Genomic DNA, 19958 nt, shown 5'->3' on the forward strand with positions numbered 1-19958 from the left:
GGTAAGGGATTACCAGGGAGCTGGTGGTGGGTTCTGCTTGGAGGGAGAGGAGCAGTAAATGCATAGGAGGGTAGGAGCGGCTGGAGGTGGTGGGAGGCAGGAAATATCTCGGGTGGAGAAAGGGAGGGGACAGGATGTGACAAACCTGCTGACACTTATGTAATTTAGGGTGTGATGGGTTGTCACCCCGGGGTGCAGTCTGGGATGGTTCTGGGAACCACTGCGCCCTCTAACCCTCAAGCGGGGCTGGCCCTTCTCACACTGCTTTGCTGGAGATTCAGCCAGCCTCTCCAGAGCCTGTTATCACCCAACACGACAGCAGGTGGCGCCATGCATCCAACTAAGCTACCTGAGTGCTTTACCTAAGCCGCTCAAGGACAGATAGATGACAACAGCCAATTTCCCAGCTCCCCAACCTTGCACACCTGCTGTAGTAAATTATACCATCTTATAGTGCACAGGGATCTGTATAATGTAAGCTCATTAATATAGTTCGCCTTCCCCTCGATATGGGAAAGATGTGCACAACAAGCCTGTGCTAACCAAGCTCAGCTTTTCCCCAAACTCTTCATTCAAAATGCACTGATTAAGATAAAGCATAAAACAAGTTTATTAATGGCAGAAAGGTAGATTTTAAGTAATTATTGTTAGAACAAAAAGGCCGGTTGATCCAGAGGCTCCTTTTTTGTTGAATATGAATACAGGCTTCTTTATTGTGTTACTTGTTCCCCTTGACCCAACTATCGAGTAAGCACTGGATAAGTTACATCACACGCCTTTTATCTAAGTTTGTATGTAAACACCTACATCCGTTACAACACGCCAAAACCCCTCATTAAGTAGTAAACACTCATACAATTAGTATACCCACCCCTATCCACTATCACAGTATTACACATATCATAGAGGCATTTTTACCTTGAAAATACCGTTCTTTGCAATAACGTGTTGCTACAAATTTCCCTAAACAGCAGTTCTCGGGGTATGGAGGAAGGATCAATGAGCAGTTCTCGGGGAGGGAGGAAGGGGCCATAAGCCAGGGCTTGTTTATGTAGCTGGGAAAGGAAGGGAGGGGGAGATAACATTTCTTTTACTTTCTTTCACACAAAGGACATTCATTCCAGCAACTACACTTCTCATGCAGCTGCATCAATGTCAATTCTTACAAGCAACAGAGAAAGGAAAAATATGGCAACTTATTTGTTAAGCAAAGAATTCCTGCCTGCTTATGTCTCTGTCCCCAATGCATGTCAGCACATTAGCAGCTTCCCAGCTGTTTTACTGAACCCTAACGTATCCCAACAATTCTAAGTGATAGCAAACAGATCAAAGCAGATTACTTAGCAGATAACCAAAAACTCAAACTAAGCTTAACATACTAGATGGATAGAATTTGAATTAGCAATTTCTCACCCTGACTGATGGTACAAGCAGTCCCCCAAGTTTCCATACACAAGCTAGAAATCCCTTTACCCTGGGACCAGCAGTTCCCCCAGTTCAGTCTTTGTTCCTCAAGTGTTTCCAGGAGTTCTCTTGTGTGGGGAATGAGGCCAAGAGATGATGTCACACCCCACCTTATGTAGCTTTTCCATATGGCAGGAACCATTTGTTCCAAACTCAGTTCCCAGTCCAGTTTGTGGAAAAATACAGGTACCAAAATGGAGTTTGTTGTCATGTGGTCTAGTCACATGTCCTAGCATGTCCTGCTGAGTCATAGTAGCCATGACTCATAGGCTGGCTGAAACATTCACAGGAAGGCTAAGCTCTTCCACGATCCATTCTCTTTGTTGATAAGCCATCAGCTCTGTCTGGCTTCTTCATTGTTGTACCTGAAAGGCTCGTTGTGGGTGTTACCCAGAGTAAGCACCTTTGAAATACAGATACAGAGTCAATATCCATAACTTCAAATACAAACATAATCCATGCACACAAATAGGATAATCATATTCAGCACATGACGCATCTTGCACAAAATGCATCATAATTATGTCCTAATCATATTATAACCATACCACTATGATGAATATGGGGGTGTAGTGTCAGATAGGGCCTAATTTCAAGGGATTTGGGAATGGAACTTCTCCTCTTTGTGGAACAGGAAATAACCCTCCAGCCAGGGCTGGGAAAACTTCTCTGACTCCCAGTGCTGGAGCCTGAATCTACTGCCACTTCATTAGTTACCACCACCGCAATCTTTGTGGTACTGCAAACTTCATCCGTGATGATTTTATATTCTGTTCTAGGTCATTGATAAGAATGTTAAATAGCACACGGGCAAAAAGCAATCCTTGTGGGAACCCGCTAGAAATAAATCCACTTGACCATGGTTCCCCATTTATAATCCCAGTTTTTAATCTATTTAATGTATGCCGTGTTTATTTTGTATCATTCTAGTTTTTTAGTCAAAATATTGTGCTGAATCAAGTCATATGCCTTACAGAAGTCTAGATATATTACATCAATAATATTAACTGCAACCAAACTTTTGATCTCATCTAATAAGGATATCCTTATTTTCTCTAAACCTTTGTTAACAGGTACTAATTATATTACCTTCCTTTAATTCTTTATTAACGAAATCCAGTATCGACTGCTCCATTATTTTGCTCAGTATTGATATCAGACTGACACTCTTGTAATTAGCTGGGTCATCTCTTTTACACTTTTTAGTATTGGCACAGCATTAGCTTAATTCCAGTCTTCTGGAATTTTCCCTGTGTTCCAAGTCCTAATTACAATCAACATTAATAGTCCACCACGCTCCTCCACCAGGTCTTTCAAAACTCTTGGATACAAGTTATCTGGACCTGCTTATTTAAACATGTCTAACTGTAATAGCTGCTGTTTAATGTCCTTGTGAGTTCTTGTTGGAATGGAAGGAGTGTCGTCGTCAACATCTTATGATACAAGTACAGCATCTGTTTTTCTCCAAATCCAGGAGAGAACACTTATTGAACACTTTTACCTCTTCTGCATTATTTTTGATAATTCTGCCATTTCCGTCTAGTAATTTATCACTACCATTGTTAGGATTAATATACTTTTCAAAACTTCCTTCTTATTTTCATTGATTGGTCATTGATTTCTGATAGCTTCCTTGACGAGGCGGTTCTGGCGGGACCCAACTGAGAGTGCCAATTCAGGACCACTTGCTCAAACAGGGCAGTCACAGCCCTAGGCTGGGGTTTTTCCACCTCTAAGGCAAACCAAACCAGCCAGACAAAAAGGACTTCGGTTTCACCCCACTGGCTAACCACAAGTCACACGAGCAATTTCCTTAGACACTCCAGTCTCCCAGTATCACCACCAGTGCCACCCGTCCCGGGGAGGAATGGTTATGAAAACCAACACCCCAATAAAAGAAAAAGGTTCTCTCGATTCCAAAGAATCAAGCCCCAGACCCAGGTCAATATACGCATCAGATCTTACCCACAAATCACGCTGTTGCCAATCCTTTAAAATCTAAAGGTATATTCATAAAAGGAAAAAGGTAGAGATGAGAGGTAGCATTGGTTAAATGGAATCAATTACATACAGTAATGGCAAAGTTCTTAGTTCAGGCTTGTAGCAGTGGTGGCATAAACTGCAGGTTCAAATCAAGTCTCTGGAGAACATCCCCCACTGGGATGGGTCATCAGTCCCTTGTGTAGAGCTTCAGCATGTAGCAAAGTCCCTCCAGAAGTAGAAGCAGGATTGAAGAAAAGATGGAGATGAGGCATTAGCCTTATATAGGCTTTTCCAGGTGTAAGAACCTCTTTGTCCTTACTGTGGAAAATTACAGCAAAATGGAGTCTGGGGTCACATGGGCCAGTCCCTGCATACTTTGCTGAGTCACAAGGGGTGTCTGCCTTCTCTCCATGGGTCAGTTGTGTAGCTGATGGTCCTTAATGGGCCATCAAGCAGGCTAGGCAGAGCTAACACCAACTTGTCTGCGATGTCTCCCAGAAGCACAGCACCAGCTTGAAATACAGACAGGATAGAGCCAATACTCATAACTTCAACTACAAAATGATACATACATACAGACAGCATAATCATAACCAGCAACCCATAACCTGGTCTTAGACACCTCATATCGACCCCCTTTACATCAGATTTGGTGCCACTACAGGACCTTGGTTGCAACCCATGTTCTATATGGTCCCAATTTATATCAGTAACGTCACACTTCCCTTACCAATTTTCTACAATTCTGACCTTCGAACTCAGGGGTGAGCAACCTTTCAGAAGTCTTCATTTATTCACTCTAATTTAAGGTTTTGAGTGCCAGTAATACATTTTAACATTTTTAGAAGATCTTTCTCTGTCTATAATATATAACTAAACTATTGTTATATGTAAAGTAAATAAGGCTTTTAAAATGTTTAAGAAACTTCATTTAAAATTAAATTAAAATGCAGAGCCCCCCGGACTGGTGGCCAGGACCCGGGCATTGTGAGTGCCACTTAAAATCAGCTTGCGTGCTGCCTTCAGCACCCGTGCCATATGTTGCATCGCAGGCGTATATGAACAAAGCTCTTCAGTCAGTTTGATTGGCAGCAAAGGGTCCTTTATTTCTTTCCAGCATACATCTTTATACTCTTGAAGCAGGCAAGCAAGCAATTGCTAATTGGTTAACAAAAATTTACACAGCCGCAGCTGTAACCCCATAGGGTAATTATCATCCTAACACCTGTTTGACTTATCATCCTATTTACTGCCTACCAGCAGATAAAAACTAGCCTCGACCTTGAAGTCTAAACACTTCAGCTCTCACATACTTATCTGCCAAGTTCCCACATCTCCCGCCTTTTCTCAAAATAAAAAAAAGAAAAAAGGCATAAGCAAAACATTCCCAACTCATAACATCATAACACTACAATCTATCACAAACCAAAATTAAAACTTTATAAAGCCAACCTATATAACCATGCAATTCTTAACATAACCCCAACAACACCAAACAAAAACAAAGCACAACAAATAAATGGTGTAAATTCTACAGGATTCCCCCCTTCTCTATAGCACACCAACTTGTGGCAAACTTCTATTACCAAATCATCCCTCAGATGTCAGGCGATCAAACTGACACTGAGGGAGGGGGGGGGGGGTCCTAGAAAAACACAACATAAACCACATAAAACGCAAAAAACAATTCTGGCCAGAAAAACAAACAAACAAACAAACATAAGACACAGAACATAAATTTAACTCTATAAATAAATGCATGGTATATAAAATGCTATGCAGCTAACACCAATTTTCTTAAGATCTAAAAAACAAAACAAAACTACCCCTACTGGGCAAGCAATCATTACATACAATATACAAATACCCTTAGTACCATCAGGCAAAAAAAAATTACATCATCAATTAAATCATTTACAGTAATACAATTGCATCCTGACTTACTTCTGAATTCAAAGCCATTCACAGCTTAAGGGTTCTTACTATTAACTTCTACTTTTAAACACAAAAAAAAATCACCACTTATATGCCCGTAGCCTAATACAATTACAATTACATAGCACTATATACATTCTTCAGCTAATACAACAAAATTATTTATAGCCAAACAATTACAAACTAATATCTTTACCTAAATTTATTTACAAACATTTCAAAAACACCAAAACTTTACTCTTTAGCAACTTTGCAAAATTCAACTGCTGTTCCCTCTAGCAATCACAGAGTTAACTTTTACTCTGCCTAACATTACTCGCTAGTAGTTAATTACCTTCTCTATCAACTACACCCTCAAGGTTATCAACCAGTTTTCCAAGCTTGTTGTCTGTTGCCCGCCGCCTGGGCCCGATCCTTTTTTCCTCTTCAAGTTCTCTATCTATCGCGTGCCTGCCTGGGCCCAATCCAAAGCACTTTACATAAAGGTATTTTGGGTCACATAAATTCAAAGCCATTCTCCCAAATTACCTAAATTTATGCCTAAATAACACCATAAACTCCCCCCCCCTTTGAGAATACTCAACAAACCTTTTGGCTGAGTTTTCTCAAACTTTAAAAACAAAAAACAATTAGGCTCTAAAAAACAGGGGTAGTAATGGGGGAGGGGGGGAAATACCATTTACAATCCAATTAGGGAGGGCAATACATGCTAAAAAAAAATTCCACAACACAGGGCGCAGCCTGTAAAATAAACCCCAAAATCCAATCAATACCACATTTTTTAGCAGGAGTCCCACATTTTTTCCTGCCAGTGTGCAATTCTTTGCTTCTTTACCAGGGTCAGTTCTCAATGCCCTTTTAGTCAGGAATTTCTAGACATTGGCAATATCAATGATGTGAGTGTTTTTTCTTCTGTTCCACCACCATCGTGGTTCAAGTTCTACGGGGGAAATTATCAGGATATCATCCTATACATTCAGGCAAAGCAAAAATTATTTCAATCAATTAAATCAATCAGGGAGGATCAAACAAACGGGATCCTGGCACAGCTAACAAGCAGTTGTTCTCCAGGGGCTCAGGGTGTGTACATCTTGTTGCTTTCTCAGTCATTCCATCCACCATTGCAGCAGTCATCTCTAATACTGACACTGTTGCAGTTTCTTCAGTCCTACTGTTTGCAGCCTCAAATCCTGAATGAGCAGTGGTAATATCTTGGACTAGTTCAGGAAATAGTTTTCCAGGCACTGCTTCTAAAGGCTTTAAAGTTTCAGCTGAGGTTTCCATAGATGTTACAGTTTCTGCAATGATTTGTTCTTCAATTGCTGCAGCTGTAACAGGCACAAATGTTTTTTGAGCCCCAGAGCTTTCAGTACTAAAAATGGGTGAGCCAGTATCTGCCAGCTGCACAGCTAAATTCTCTTGCTCCTCTTCGTCTCCCTTTCCACACACAGGCAGTTCTTGAGGACACATGTTGCTCTGTAGAGGGGCCCCATTTACAACTGCCCCTGGGCATTCTGATATTAGGTTAGATGGCGCATCTCCTACATCATTCTGCATGGGGGCCTCAGCTGCAACCGCTTCAGTGGGCTCTGATTCCAAGGTAAACACAGGATCTTCTACCTCTGTCGTCCCAGGTGCCTCAGTTACCCCACTCTGCATTGCATCCCCAATAAAAGCTTCCTGAGTGATCTGCCGCCCATCGGATCCCTGAAGCCGAGCGGTTCGGGTGGGCTTGCGCAAAGTGATGTCCATAGCAAAGGCAGTTTGGGGAGGGCCAGTGGAGCCAAACCCTCGAGACCCGCGGTCAATCGGGGTCGATCGGGGCACACATCCTTTGAAAGGTATTAATTGAGCAAGACGTGTACCAGCAGTTATAGTCACAGGGGGACAGAGGGCACGTACCATTATCCCAATATTCCCCAATATTCCCCAATATAGTCGGCATCAATAAGGCCAGGCAAAACAAAAATACCTTGTTTCGATGTTGACGAACGGCCAATCAAAAGGGCACTCAGGCCAAATCCTAATGGACCATCGGTGTTGGAAGGAAGAACTTGAACCTCGTCAGTCTCTAAAACTACATCTGTCGCTGTGGCCAAATCCACTCCGGCACTGCCACGGGTTGCTCCGGTGAGGTGTTCCAGGCAGCCGAGTTGGCGGGTGGAGGCACTTGTGTCGTCGCGCTCCTCCGAGGGGCGCTCCGTGATCCGTTTCCCGGCAGCGGTGTTCCATCCTTCTTGTAACGCGCCCAACAGTCGGCGGCGCGATGTCCAAACTTATCACATCGTGTGCAAGCGCCAGTTGCAGCTTCAGGTAACACATCAGAGGCCCGCTGCTCATTTTGCATAGGGCAGTCCCGCCGGAAATGCCCGGGTTTTCCGCAACCAAAACAGGGGCCGGCTGGCCGGGTCGGTTTTCTAGCCCCCCGCTGTCGCCCGAGCAGGGGTTGTAACGCCACGGCCAGTGCAGAGGCCTGTGCCTTAGCATGAATTGCTGCCTTATCCGTCTCCTCAAGCATAGCGGCCCTACCACATGCCTCAATCATTTCCATCAGGTCGCAGTCTTGGGCAAGGTGGCTAATATCGGCGGCAAGTGGGATTTGCATTCTGGGTTGCAAGATCAAGTCCAACTGCAGTTCTGGCCTCTGGCGTCAGATTAGGAGATCTATCAATAGCCTCTCGAAGGCGATCCAAAAGGTGGAATACGGTTCCGATGGGCCTTGCATAATTTTAGCGTAGGGAGGGCTCGGCTTTCCCATCTGGGGCACCGCTTTAAAGGCAGCCAAAGCCAGTTCCTGCGACTGCTGCAGGATCCGGGGATCGAGGCGGGCTTGCAAATGCGGGTCAACAAAGCGACCGGCTCCCAAAAACATATCAGCAGTGGCCACGCGCCAAGGATCATCATCCGGTAAATCCAAATTGCGGACAAGAGCCAAGTCAACTCTCTTAGCCCAATCATCTTTCCACAACAGTTTCTGTGTAGGTGTAAGAAGCATGTCAGCTAGCTTAATCGCATCGTACGGACACATTGCTTGGCCAGCAAATACCTGTTCAATGATAGACTGTACATACGGATTATCTAGTCCATAAGCCATGATCGATTTCTGTGCCTCACGGATCAACTTCCAGTCCAAAGGGGCCCACCGTCTATAATTAGGGTGTTGAGGGTCTGGCGTAATCACCGGAAAGGCCTCAGGTGTTAGACCTTCAAGGATGGCTTCTCTTAAAACCCCATGCCAGCGCTGTACCGGATCCGGAGGGTCCCCAGTTGGAGGGTCCCCGGGGCCAGGTGGGGCGGGGGGGCGAGTCGAATGAAAGCACTTGTGAAGATGCGATCGCGAGGATCCAGGTGGAGAACCTTCCAATTGGTCCAACTTGTCACATATATGCTGCAGCTGTCGACCCTGGCGCTCCATCTCCTTATAGAAGGCATCAGACTGAGTAAACTGAGTAAACGTAGTCAAATCGGGATATGGGTTCGATGGCACATGTTCCACCCGAGCCCCCTTCGTTCCCCCGCAATCGTGGCACCCCCAGGTCCCGTGGACACGGCATGGCTTTGGAGGGGGTGCATACGGCAAGGCTGTCTCCATAGGCTCGGGTGTATCGGGGGGTAACAGGACCGTAGCAGGATCAATCATGTCGGGGCCGATAGCCACATTGGAGGGTAGCGGGGCCGTAGCAGGGGCAACATCATCCATAGGGTAGGGGTTGGAAGCCAAAGGTATCACCGTGTCCTCACCACCGAAAAACTCTCTGGCTCCAATCGGCAACACAAAAGGCATTCCGGGCGTTGGGCGGCAAAGCTCAGAAAGGGCCACCTGCACTCCTGCCTCGGCCACGAGAGTTTCTACTATCTCCTTCGCCTTATTCCATACTGGACTCAGGGAGAAGGCCTCCTTATCGCCCTGAGCCACCGACTTCCAAAGCTCGGAGCCTAGCCGCTCCCAAACAGTTTTATCAAAAATTGTACTTGGTTGAACAGAAAGTCCCCTTCTCCGTCCCCACCGCAGCAGACGGGATAACGTATCAGAGGGGAGCTTCTCTCCCTGCCGCTCCGCGATGCGCATCAGATATTCATGCACCGTCCTTTCTTCCGCTGATGCAGCGGTTCCCATGTTGAATTGATGTTAGCTGCTCACCTCTGGGCTGGGGTGTGCCTCCCTTTTCAGACGCCCTGCGGCTTGCCACTCGACACTGAGCTCAGGTGCGCCCCTCTTTTCGGACGCCCTGCGGCTCCTATCCGCTCGACACTGAACTCAGGTGCGCCCTTCTCTTCGGACGCCCTGCAGCCGCCGCTCGACACTGAGCTCAGGTGCGCTCCTCTTTTCGGACGCCCTGCGGCTCCTAGCCGCTCGACACTGAGACTCAGGTGCGCCTCCTTTTCCTCCTTTCAGTTCAGGCCACCAACACTATCCTCATTCAATCACGTCGGGGTCACCATTTGTTGCATCGCAGGCGTATATGAACAAAGCTCTTCAGTCAGTTTGATTGGCAGCAAAGGGTCCTTTATTTCTTTCCAGCATACATCTTTATACTCTTGAAGCAGGCAAGCAAGCAATTGCTAATTGGTTAACAAAAATTTACACAGCCGCAGCTGTAACCCCATAGGGTAATTATCATCCTAACACCTGTTTGACTTATCATCCTATTTACTGCCTACCAGCAGATAAAAACTAGCCTCGACCTTGAAGTCTAAACACTTCAGCTCTCACATACTTATCTGCCAAGTTCCCACAGCCATAGGTTGCCTACCCCTGTTCTAACTAATATTCTTTACTACTGACTTCCCTTTTCTTTCTTATATTTTATTTGGAGAGTGTTTCCTACCAGGGAGCCATTAGTAGGGTCCAGAGTCAGCCCCATCTCCTATATCAAGCTCTGGCTAGTAGGTATGTGATAAACGTGAAGACCCTGCCTCTGTCTGTCAGCTGGGAGACACAAAGGTTCTCTCTTTCTACCCTCTGATGCCGCCTGTCTGTTCTAGGCAAGGTGGGGTGGGACTCTGTTAACATGTGCCTCCCGGGGCTTCCATTTACCTGGTGCCGCTGTTCCGTGAATAGTGGGGTTGTGAGTGGGGCAGCAGGTACTGAGTGTTGGACTCTTGCTCTTTCAGGGACCGGTGACCTTCGAGGAGGTGGCTGTGTATTTCACCAAGGGGGAATGGGCACTGCTGGACCCTGTTCAGAGAGCCCTCTACAGGGATGTCATGCAGGAAAACTATGAGACGGTGACCTCGCTGGGTAAGGAGTCCTGTCCCCTGGGTTATTAGAAGCTGTGGGGTCTCTGAAGAACCTGAGCAGTAATAACTGTATACATTTGTTCGTCATACAAGTTTTGACAAGTTTCCTTGCCCCCCCTTTTTTTGCCTTATCTCCCACCCACTAGTATCATTTTTGGACATGTGCCTTTTTGGTGCTGTCAGTCATTTTAAAATTGCATTGAATGTATCCTTATTGAATACATTCATAACTACATTAATCACTGTAGCTTTCATGCCTTTTCCTCATTTTAAGAGGAAAATATGCTGCCTGTAGAATTCTAAATTGAGTAAATAGGTGTGTGACTCATGCATGGCTTGTGTGACAGTCAGATGAGCTCTTTTAGGAGAGCGTGTAATGTTGCCGTTCAGGATCCCATGGGTGAAGGGATAAGCGAGCCATGGGAGGGACGGAGATGGGGGATAGTAGATATGCCAGGACATGGGGCGGGTGTGTGCAGGGTTAGAGCTAAGAAGCAGCAGGGAGGTAGGAGGTTGTGAGAGACGAGGAGAAAATACAAGAAGTTCTCAAGGTGCCGGGAGGTGGTGCTGGCTGAGAGTAATGGGAAGAAGGGGAGGGGAGTGTGGGGGAAGGGCACCCAGGAAGTGGGCTGGGTGGGTCAGTGGGAGGGAGGAGAGGTGTGGGGATCTGGAGCTGTGGGGGATCCCAGACCTTTAACCCCAAATCCCTACCCAAGCCTTGTTGCTTTAGAGCCTCCACTCCAGTTTTATTTCTGTTCAGTTTCACTTTATTATACATTTTTTCCCCAAATATTTATTTTAACACTTGACCTCCCTCTCACTCATTACCCCCTCCTCACATAACCTCCCCAACTCCTATGCACAGCGACCCCGGCCACCGATCCTGAGTCCTTGCTGCATCCTCCCTCCCAGAGCAGGGCCCCTACCCAGGCACAAATGGGCACTTCGTTGATGATGTCACAGGCTGGTATAGTCTTTTTACACCTATAAGATTACATATTCTGAAGCCCTTCACACCAGTCGGGCTTATCTCTATACGCCGATACCGTCTGTTCCCCAGTGTTCCCTTCCCAGCTCTGATGCTGCAGAGCCTTGCCTGTGTCCCTGTTCCCGTTCGCCCCCTAACCAACATTCATGGGGCCTCATCTGGAGCACTGTGTCCAGTTTTGGGCCCAACACTATAAGAAGGATGTGGAAAAATTGGAAAGCATCCAGCGGGGGGCAACAAAAATGGTTAGGGGACTGGAACACATGACTTCTGAGGAGAGGCTGAGGGAACTGGGATTGTTTAGTCTGCAGAAGAGAAGAATGAGGGGGGATTTGATAGCTGCTTTCAACTATCTGAAAGGGGGTTCCAAAGAGGATGGATCTAGAGGTACGTCTTCACTACCCGCCGGATCGGCGGGTAGCAATCGATTTCTCGGAGTTCGATATATCGCGTCTCATCTAGACGTGATATATTGAACTCCGAACGTGCTCCTGTCGACTCCGGAACTCCACCACCATGAACGGCGGTGACGGAGTCGACGGGGGAGCCGCGGACATCGATCCCGCGGCGTGAGGACGGGTAAGTAATTCGAACTAAGGTATTCGACTTCAGCTACGCTATTCGCGTAGCTGAAGTTGCGTACCTTAGATCGAACTCCCCCCCCAGTGTAGACCAGGCCTAGACTGTTCTCAGTGGTAGCAGATGACAGAATAAAGAGTAATGATTTCAAGTTGCAATGGGGGAGGTTTAGGTTGGATATTAGGAAACACTATTTCACTAGGAGGAGGGTGGTGAAGCCCTGGGATGGGTTCCCTAGGGAGGTGGTGGAATCTCCTTCCTCAGAGGTTTTTAAGGTCAGGCTTGACAAAGCCTTGGCTGGGATGATTTAGTTGGGGATTGGTCCTGCTTTGAGCAGGGGTGGGACTAGATGACCTCCTGAGGTCCCTTCCAACCCTGATATTCTATTATTCCAATTTCCTTCCCCCCTCCAGTTTGACCCCATTTATAGAGTAATATTCTCAGCTATACCTTAACCAATAATTGTGCTGAAATTTAACTAACCAATTCTAACATATTGTGACATAATTCTCTAACCCAGGCGTCGGCCACCTTTCAGAATTGGTGTGCGGAGTCTTCATTTATTCACTCTAATTTAAGATTTCATGTGCCAATAATACATTTTAACGTTTTTAGAAAGTCTCTTTCTATAAGTCTATAATACATAATTGAACTACTGTATGTAAAGTCAGTCAGGTTTTTAAAATGTTTAAGAAGCTTCATTTAAAATTAATTAAAAATGCAGAGCCTTCTGGACCGGTGGCCAGGACCTGGGCAGTGTGAGTGCCACTGAAAATCAGCTCGTGTGCCGCCATAGGTTGCCTACTCCTGCTCTAACCAATTATAAACCACTACCCTAATTAACTTACACCTGGCAACATTAATTATACAGGAGAGAGAAACAATTAGAGAACCAGACTGATTAACAATGTAAAAGTGGTGGCCATAAAGATAAAGCAATACAGAAATGAGGGTTTCACAACCACAACCATAGATATAAGTGATTTCTTGCCAGACAGAATGCTATCAAATTAAGGTTTCTTTAACCATCTTAAGATCCAGACAGGACTGTCTTCCTAACAGCCCAATAGCACCTTATTTCAGTGTGACTGGTTTGGGATGTGAGGATGTGACCCTTCGCTTCCCAGCTTATGGCTGCCCCTGCTGCTTAGCCAAAGGCCTTAGCCTAAGAACAAGGCCTCAGGCTGTCCTAGTGAGAGAAGGCCCAGACACAGGCACACTGTGATTTTGATTCTTTGTTTTCATACTCCTGTAACTAGCTAAGTGATAAAAATACACCTAAGTGTGTGGGGAAGGCTTTGCAGGCAGGCCTGAATATCGCCATTCTAACAGAGGGTTCTACCCCTTCCCCCATGCTGTTTCTGTCTTGTCTATTTAGACTGTAAATTCTTCAGAGCACGGGCCATCTACTATTCTGCATTTGTATTGTGCCTAGCTCAACGGAGACACACTGTTAGTTGGTCCTTAGGCACTAAGGTAATGCGTATGATTAATAATAATAATAACTCTCCTGCCACTTGAAGCCAAGGAAGCTGGTCTTGGGATGTTACTGCTTAAAAATGATCTGAGCTTAAAACCATGGAATATTCTTTGTGACAAGTATCCCACAAATTCCACCGACCTCCCTTGTTTTCTTTGTCTGGCTTAGGGTTTCTAAATTCCAAACCTGATGTGGTCTCACAGCTTGAACGAGGGGAAGAGCCGTGGGTCCTGGACCTCCAGGGTTCTGAGAAAGAAGTGCTTCCAAGAGCTGTCTGCACAGGTGAGGACTTGGTTAAAGCAAGTCAAAAACTGTCCGTGAATACAGAAAACATTCGGGATGCCCTACAAAGATCTTGTGAGCTCTCCAAGTTCAGGATTGTTCCCTGCAGATGTGGAATAATTAGGCAGATGTCACTCATGGCTTCCCACCTATCCGGACTAACAACTGGCAGCAGATCCCTACCTGATCCCACTTTCCCCTGCATGTTCTGGTGAAATGCAGACCAAAACTGATCCCTTCCTCTCTCCTCTGGGGAAAATCAGCTCCTGATAACTTTGATCTCTCCTGCACATATTTTGGTTTGTTCATCCCTTTTAAAATTCCTGTCTCTGAGATTTCCTTTCTCTCAGGCACAGGGAGTGATCTATGTCTGGATTCTCTCTGTCTCCAATCCGGCGATGGGATGGTGCGTGAGAATGAGGAGCAGAAACCCCAGCAGGAAGATGCTGAACAAGGAGCACCACATGGGACGTTATCAGGAAGACCCAAAGGGAATGTTTCCAGGAGTTGTGCACTCCGAGAAACAGTAAAAGCCTCTGAGACTCAGCAGAGGCCAGAGGAGAACTTCAGTAGCCACTCAGACCTTATTACACATGAGAGAATCAACTTGGAAGAGACAAACTACACATGCCATGAGTGCGGGAAAAGCTTCAGTCGGCGCTCAAGCCTTATCAGACATCAGAGAATCCACACAGGGGAGACGCCCTACACGTGCGCTGAGTGCGGGAAAAGCTTCAATCTGCGCTCAAGCCTTATCAGACATCAGAGAATCCACACAGGGGAGACGCCCTACACGTGCGCTGAGTGTGGGAAAAGCTTCAATCTGCACTCAAGCCTTATCACACATCAGAGAATCCACACAGGAGAGCAGCCCTACACGTGCGTTGAGTGCGGGAAAAGCTTCAGTCAGCGCTCACACCTTATCAGACATCAGAGAATCCACACAGGGGAGACGCCCTACACGTGCGCTGAGTGCGGGAAAAGCTTCAGTCTGCGCTCAATCCTTATCACACATCAGAGAATCCACACAGGGGAGACGCCCTACACGTGCGCTGAGTGCGGGAAAAACTTCAGTCAGCGCTCACACCTTATCACACACCAGAGAATCCACACAGGGGAGACGCCCTACACGTGCTCTGAGTGTGGGAAAAGCTTCAGTTGGTGCTCAAGCCTTGTCACACACCAGAGAATCCACACAGGGGAGACGCCCTACACGTGCTCTGAGTGCGGGAAAAGCTTCAGTCAGCGCTCACACCTTATCACACACCAGAGAATCCACACAGGGGAGACGCCCTACACGTGCTCTGAGTGTGGGAAAAGCTTCAGTCGGCGCTCACACCTTATCAGACATCAGACAATCCACACAGGGGAGAAGCCCTACACATGCTCTGAGTGCGGGAAAAGCTTCAGTCGGCGCTCAAACCTTATCACACATCAGAGAATCCACACAGGGGAGATGCCCTACACATGCATTTGGGAAAAGCTTCAATCAGATGTCATTCCCTATTAGATATCAGAAAACCCAAATCGGAGAGAACTGTAAGAAATGCCTTTATTAGGGCTTCCCAAAGATTTCTTTTAAAAAAAATCACATTTGCTAATTCCAATATAGTGATCTTTGCACCATCTTCACTGTGGTCTCTCAGCTCTGCCAGATGAGTTGCCTGCTTCTGCCTTTTGCAGCTCACCCTCCTTTGGGGTCAGTCCTGTGATCTTTTCTATCAGCTCCTTTCCTTTTGACTTGTAGGAGCGTGTGTCCCTCCAGCCAGGAATTTCATCAGCTCCAGGTGGGGGAGAGAGGGTTGATGCCAACAAGCTACCCTGAGGCAAAAGTTACCTGTGCCTTACATCCACTAGGACTGTACATGGAATTGGGTGCTCAAGTTAGTGATTTTGGTGTAAAAAGGCAATTATAGTTGTAGAGCAGAAGCAGCCCAGGGAGTGAACCTAACAGACAATGATCAAGTGATCTCTCTCCTGCCATCCATCTCCATCCTCTGACAAACAGAGGCCAGGGACACCATTCCTTACCCATCCTGGCTAATAGCCATTAATGGACTTAACCTCCATGAATTTATCCAGTTCTCTTTTAAACCCTGTTATAGTCCTAGCCTTCACAACCTCTTCAGGCAAGGAGTTCCACAAGTTGACTGTGCGCTGTGTGAAGAAGAACTTCCTTTTATTTGTTTTAAACCAGCTGCCTATTAATTTCATTTGGTGGCCCCTAGTTCTTGTATTATGGGAGTAAGTAAATAACTTTTCCTTATCTACTTTCTCCACATCATTCATGATTTTATATACCTCTATCATATTCCCTCTTAGTCTCCTCTTTTCCAAGTTGAAAAGCCCTAGCCTCTTTAATCTCTCCTCATATGGGACCCGTTCCAAACCACTAATCATTTTAATTGCCCTTCTCTGAACCTTTTCTAATGCCAGTATATCTTTTTTGAGATGAGACGACCACATCTGTACATAGTATTCAAGATGTGGGCATACCATGGAGTTATATAACGGTAATAATATAGTCAGTCTTATTCTCTATCCCCTTTTTAATGATTCCTAACATCCTGTTTGCTTTTTTGACCGCCTCTGCCCACTGCGTGGGCATCTTCAGAGAACTATCCACGATGACTCCAAGATCTTTTTCCTGATTTGTTGTAGCTAAATCAGTCCCCATCATATTTTATGTATAATTGGAGTTATTTTTTCCAGTGTGCATTACTTTACATTTATCCACATTAAATTTCATTTGCCATTTTGTTGCCCAATCACTTAGTTTTGTGAGCTCTTTTTTAAGTTCTTCACAGTCTGCTTTGGTCTTAACTATCTTGAGCAGTTTAGAATCATCTGCAAACTTTGCCACCTCACTGTTTATCCCTTTCTCCAGATGATTTATGAATAAGGTGAATAGGATTGGTCCTAGGACTGACCCTTGGGGAACACCACTAGTTACCCCTCTCCATTCTGAGAATTTACCATTAATTCCTACCCTTTGTTCCCTGTCTTTTAACCAGTTCTTAATCCTTGAAAGGACCTTCCCTTTTATCCCATGACAACTTAATTTATGTAAGAGCCTTTGGCGAGGGACCTTGTCAAAGGCTTTCTGGAAATCTAAGTACACTATGTCTACTGGATCCCCCTTGTCCACATGTTTGTTGACCCCCTCAAAGAACTCTAATAGATTAGTAAGACATGATTTCCCTTTACAGAAACCGTGTTGACTTTTGCCCAACAATTTATGTTCTTCTATGTGTCTGACAATTTTATTCTTTACTATTGTTTCAACTAATTTGCCCGGTACCGATGTTAGACTAATTGCCGGATCACCTCTAGAGCCCTTTTTAAATATTGACGTTACATTAGCTAACTTCCAGTCATTGGGTACCGAAGCCGATTCAAAGGACAGGTTACAAACCATAGTTAATAGTTCCACAACTTCACATTTGAGTTCTTTCAGAACTCTTGGGTGAATGCCATCTGGTCCTGGTGACTTGTTAATGTTGAGTTTATCAATTAATTCCAAAACCTCATCTAGTGACACTTCAGTCTGTGACAGTTCCTCAGATTTGTCACCTACAATTTGGCAATGTTTAAGCTCCTTTCTAGGATTTGACTTCCACTTTTTAAAGGAAGTCTTTTTGTCTCTCACTGCTTCTTTTACATGGTTGTTAAGCCCCGGTGGCTCTTTTTTAGTTCTTTTACTGTGTTTCTTAAATTGGGGTATACATTTAAGTTGGGCCTCTATTATGGTGTCGTTAAAGTGTCCATGCAGCTTACAGGAATTTCACTTTAGTCACTGTACCTTTTAATTTCTGTTTAACTAACCCCCTCATTTTTGTATAGTTCTCCTTTTTGAAATCAAATGCCACAGTGTTGGGCTGTTGAGATGTTCTTCCCACCACAGGGATGTTAAATGTTATTATATTATGCCGTTTATTTCGAGCAACTGCAGTTATTCGGGAGAGTACAGACAGGCAGAGTTTCCCCTCCCGAGGTAGGTCTCGGTTAGATAAACAATTAAGGCAAGCATTTATACCTTTTGTGACATACAGTAAGGAGCAACAACTGCATTTTGTTTGTACATATTCCTTTCTGATAGCTTACTTCTCTCAGCAATTTCTGCATTCTATTCTTATCTAACACAAGGTCGAAAACCAGCGTCTCTTACAGTTCTTTTCTGCTCGCCCACGCCCTGCTTAGAAGTCTCCCGTTATTAGCTGTTAGTTAGCCTGGTAAATATCAAGTCCCTGAGAAAACACAGTTATACGAAGCAAAACAAAATCACAAACAGAAATGTCATTGGAAATTCAAAAATTAAAAAGGAAAATGCAATTCCCATCACTTCATTGTATCTGGGCCATTCCTGTATCGAGAGTACCCGCTAAGGGCCCTGTGTGCTTATGGGAAACCTGGAGGAACTCATAGCAGAGCCTGAACATGAAACTCAACTGCTCCCAGGTGCCGCCGTAAAACCCTTTCCCTGCTGTGATGTTGATGATTTTATGAAAATATGCTAATGAGTGTGAATATAATGTAACTGGAACATGCTTCATGCAAAAGGTCTCTTGTGCAGTATCATTACAAAGCTTATTATCTACTGTGTGTGTTCAGCCTATTTGTATGAACCGATCATTCCTGTATCTGAAGCTAGAAATATGAACTATAACTCTGAAGTCCTGTTGTAATGATGCAAAGTGTGGGCCATTAATAGTGGTTTGGACTCCTGATGGCTCCCATTAACCAGGACAATTGACTGGAGATGGCTCTGTCCTGCACCATCTGTGAGTCAGGCCAGGAACAATGAAGGCTTGGGGTCTCACAGGGCATGTGACCATGTCATCTGGTACAGGAATCCATCTTAAACCTGGGGCTTTTCCCTAGGAGAGAGACAAAAGATTCCTGCCTTGTACCAAAGCTGTATAAGGGGGTGGAACAGAAGAAAGGTGGCTGCAGTCATGAGAAATCCCTAGCTACCACCTGAGCTGGAACAAGGACTATACCAGGTGAAAAGATTGGGCCCAGACAAGAAATAAGTCTAGTCTGCAAAAGAAGCTTATTGGAAGATCTCTGAGGGTGAGATTTTATCTGTATTGAGTTTCATACTGTATTAGTCTTAGACTTGCATGTTTTTGTTTTATTTTGCTCTATGGAGAATACAAACTCCACAGAGAAGGAAAAGTTAATGCCTTAGAAAAATCTGTGTGTGTTAGAGTGTCTAGGAACCACTCTCCTGTAGCTTCTTTTCTCTGATTTCCTTTAGAAAATCTGAAGCAGGAGCAGAAAACCATTGTCTTTTCTGAGGTGTGAGCTCAGGACCTACTGAGTACGAGACTGACATGCTGCCAACTATGCTAAGAAGGCCCAGGAAAATGTTTAGGCTCAGTGCATATAGGATCCTCCTACAGCAGTGACTGGAGCAGGGAAGGAGCTGGAAGAAGCAGAGAGATCTGGTGCCCACAGACCTGTCCTGGCATCTTTCTCAGCAGCAAAGAAATGAATTTGCCCTTCCAGTGAACAATCTGCTGGAACTAATGGCAGCACAGGGCGATGTTTCTAAAGTATGCACCCACCTCTACATTTTAGAACTTACTCTCCTTTTTCTAGCATAGCACTTTGTGTATGAATTAGGCAAAACAAACTACACAAGTAAGAGAAACAAGGTCTTGAGAGAAAGCTTGAACTCATAACCCCAACAGATGGCCCCTCTGCACTAACCAGTTGCACCCCTGTAGATTTTTTTTAAACACATTTGGGAAGCAGGCAGTTATCAGTCTCTGTGGTTCATACCTTTGCCTGGTAATTGAAATGCTGCTGGTTCAAACTTAACTCAAGATGCGGCTTTTCAGCGATGAGACTCCAGTACATTTTAACAGGAAGAAAATCTCCTCTATTCTGGCTTTGCCCCTTTTGACTCCTTCTGCCCATCTTCTCCCCCTCCCCCAGTCTCTTTCCTTCCCCACTGGGGCCATGCAGAGGAGCCCCAGTCAGTCTCTGTCACAGAGTCTG

General features: G+C 45.2%; 1 protein-coding gene across 1 annotated transcript in view; it reads left to right on the plus strand.

Annotated features, from left to right (window-relative positions):
- LOC120381700 (zinc finger protein 850-like) overlaps positions 1-19958 on the plus strand; it is a gene marked incomplete at both ends in the record, with an annotated part of 483140 nt that overhangs the window by 151081 nt on the left and 312101 nt on the right. The window contains one exon of the mRNA XM_039499823.1: positions 14560-15410. Within this exon, the coding sequence (XP_039355757.1) occupies positions 14560-15410 (851 nt within the window). The remainder of the gene's footprint in view (positions 1-14559; positions 15411-19958) is intronic.

Source organism: Mauremys reevesii, linkage group 14 (assembly GCF_016161935.1).
Source record: "Mauremys reevesii isolate NIE-2019 linkage group 14, ASM1616193v1, whole genome shotgun sequence".
NCBI classification, from domain to species: Eukaryota; Metazoa; Chordata; order Testudines; family Geoemydidae; genus Mauremys; species Mauremys reevesii.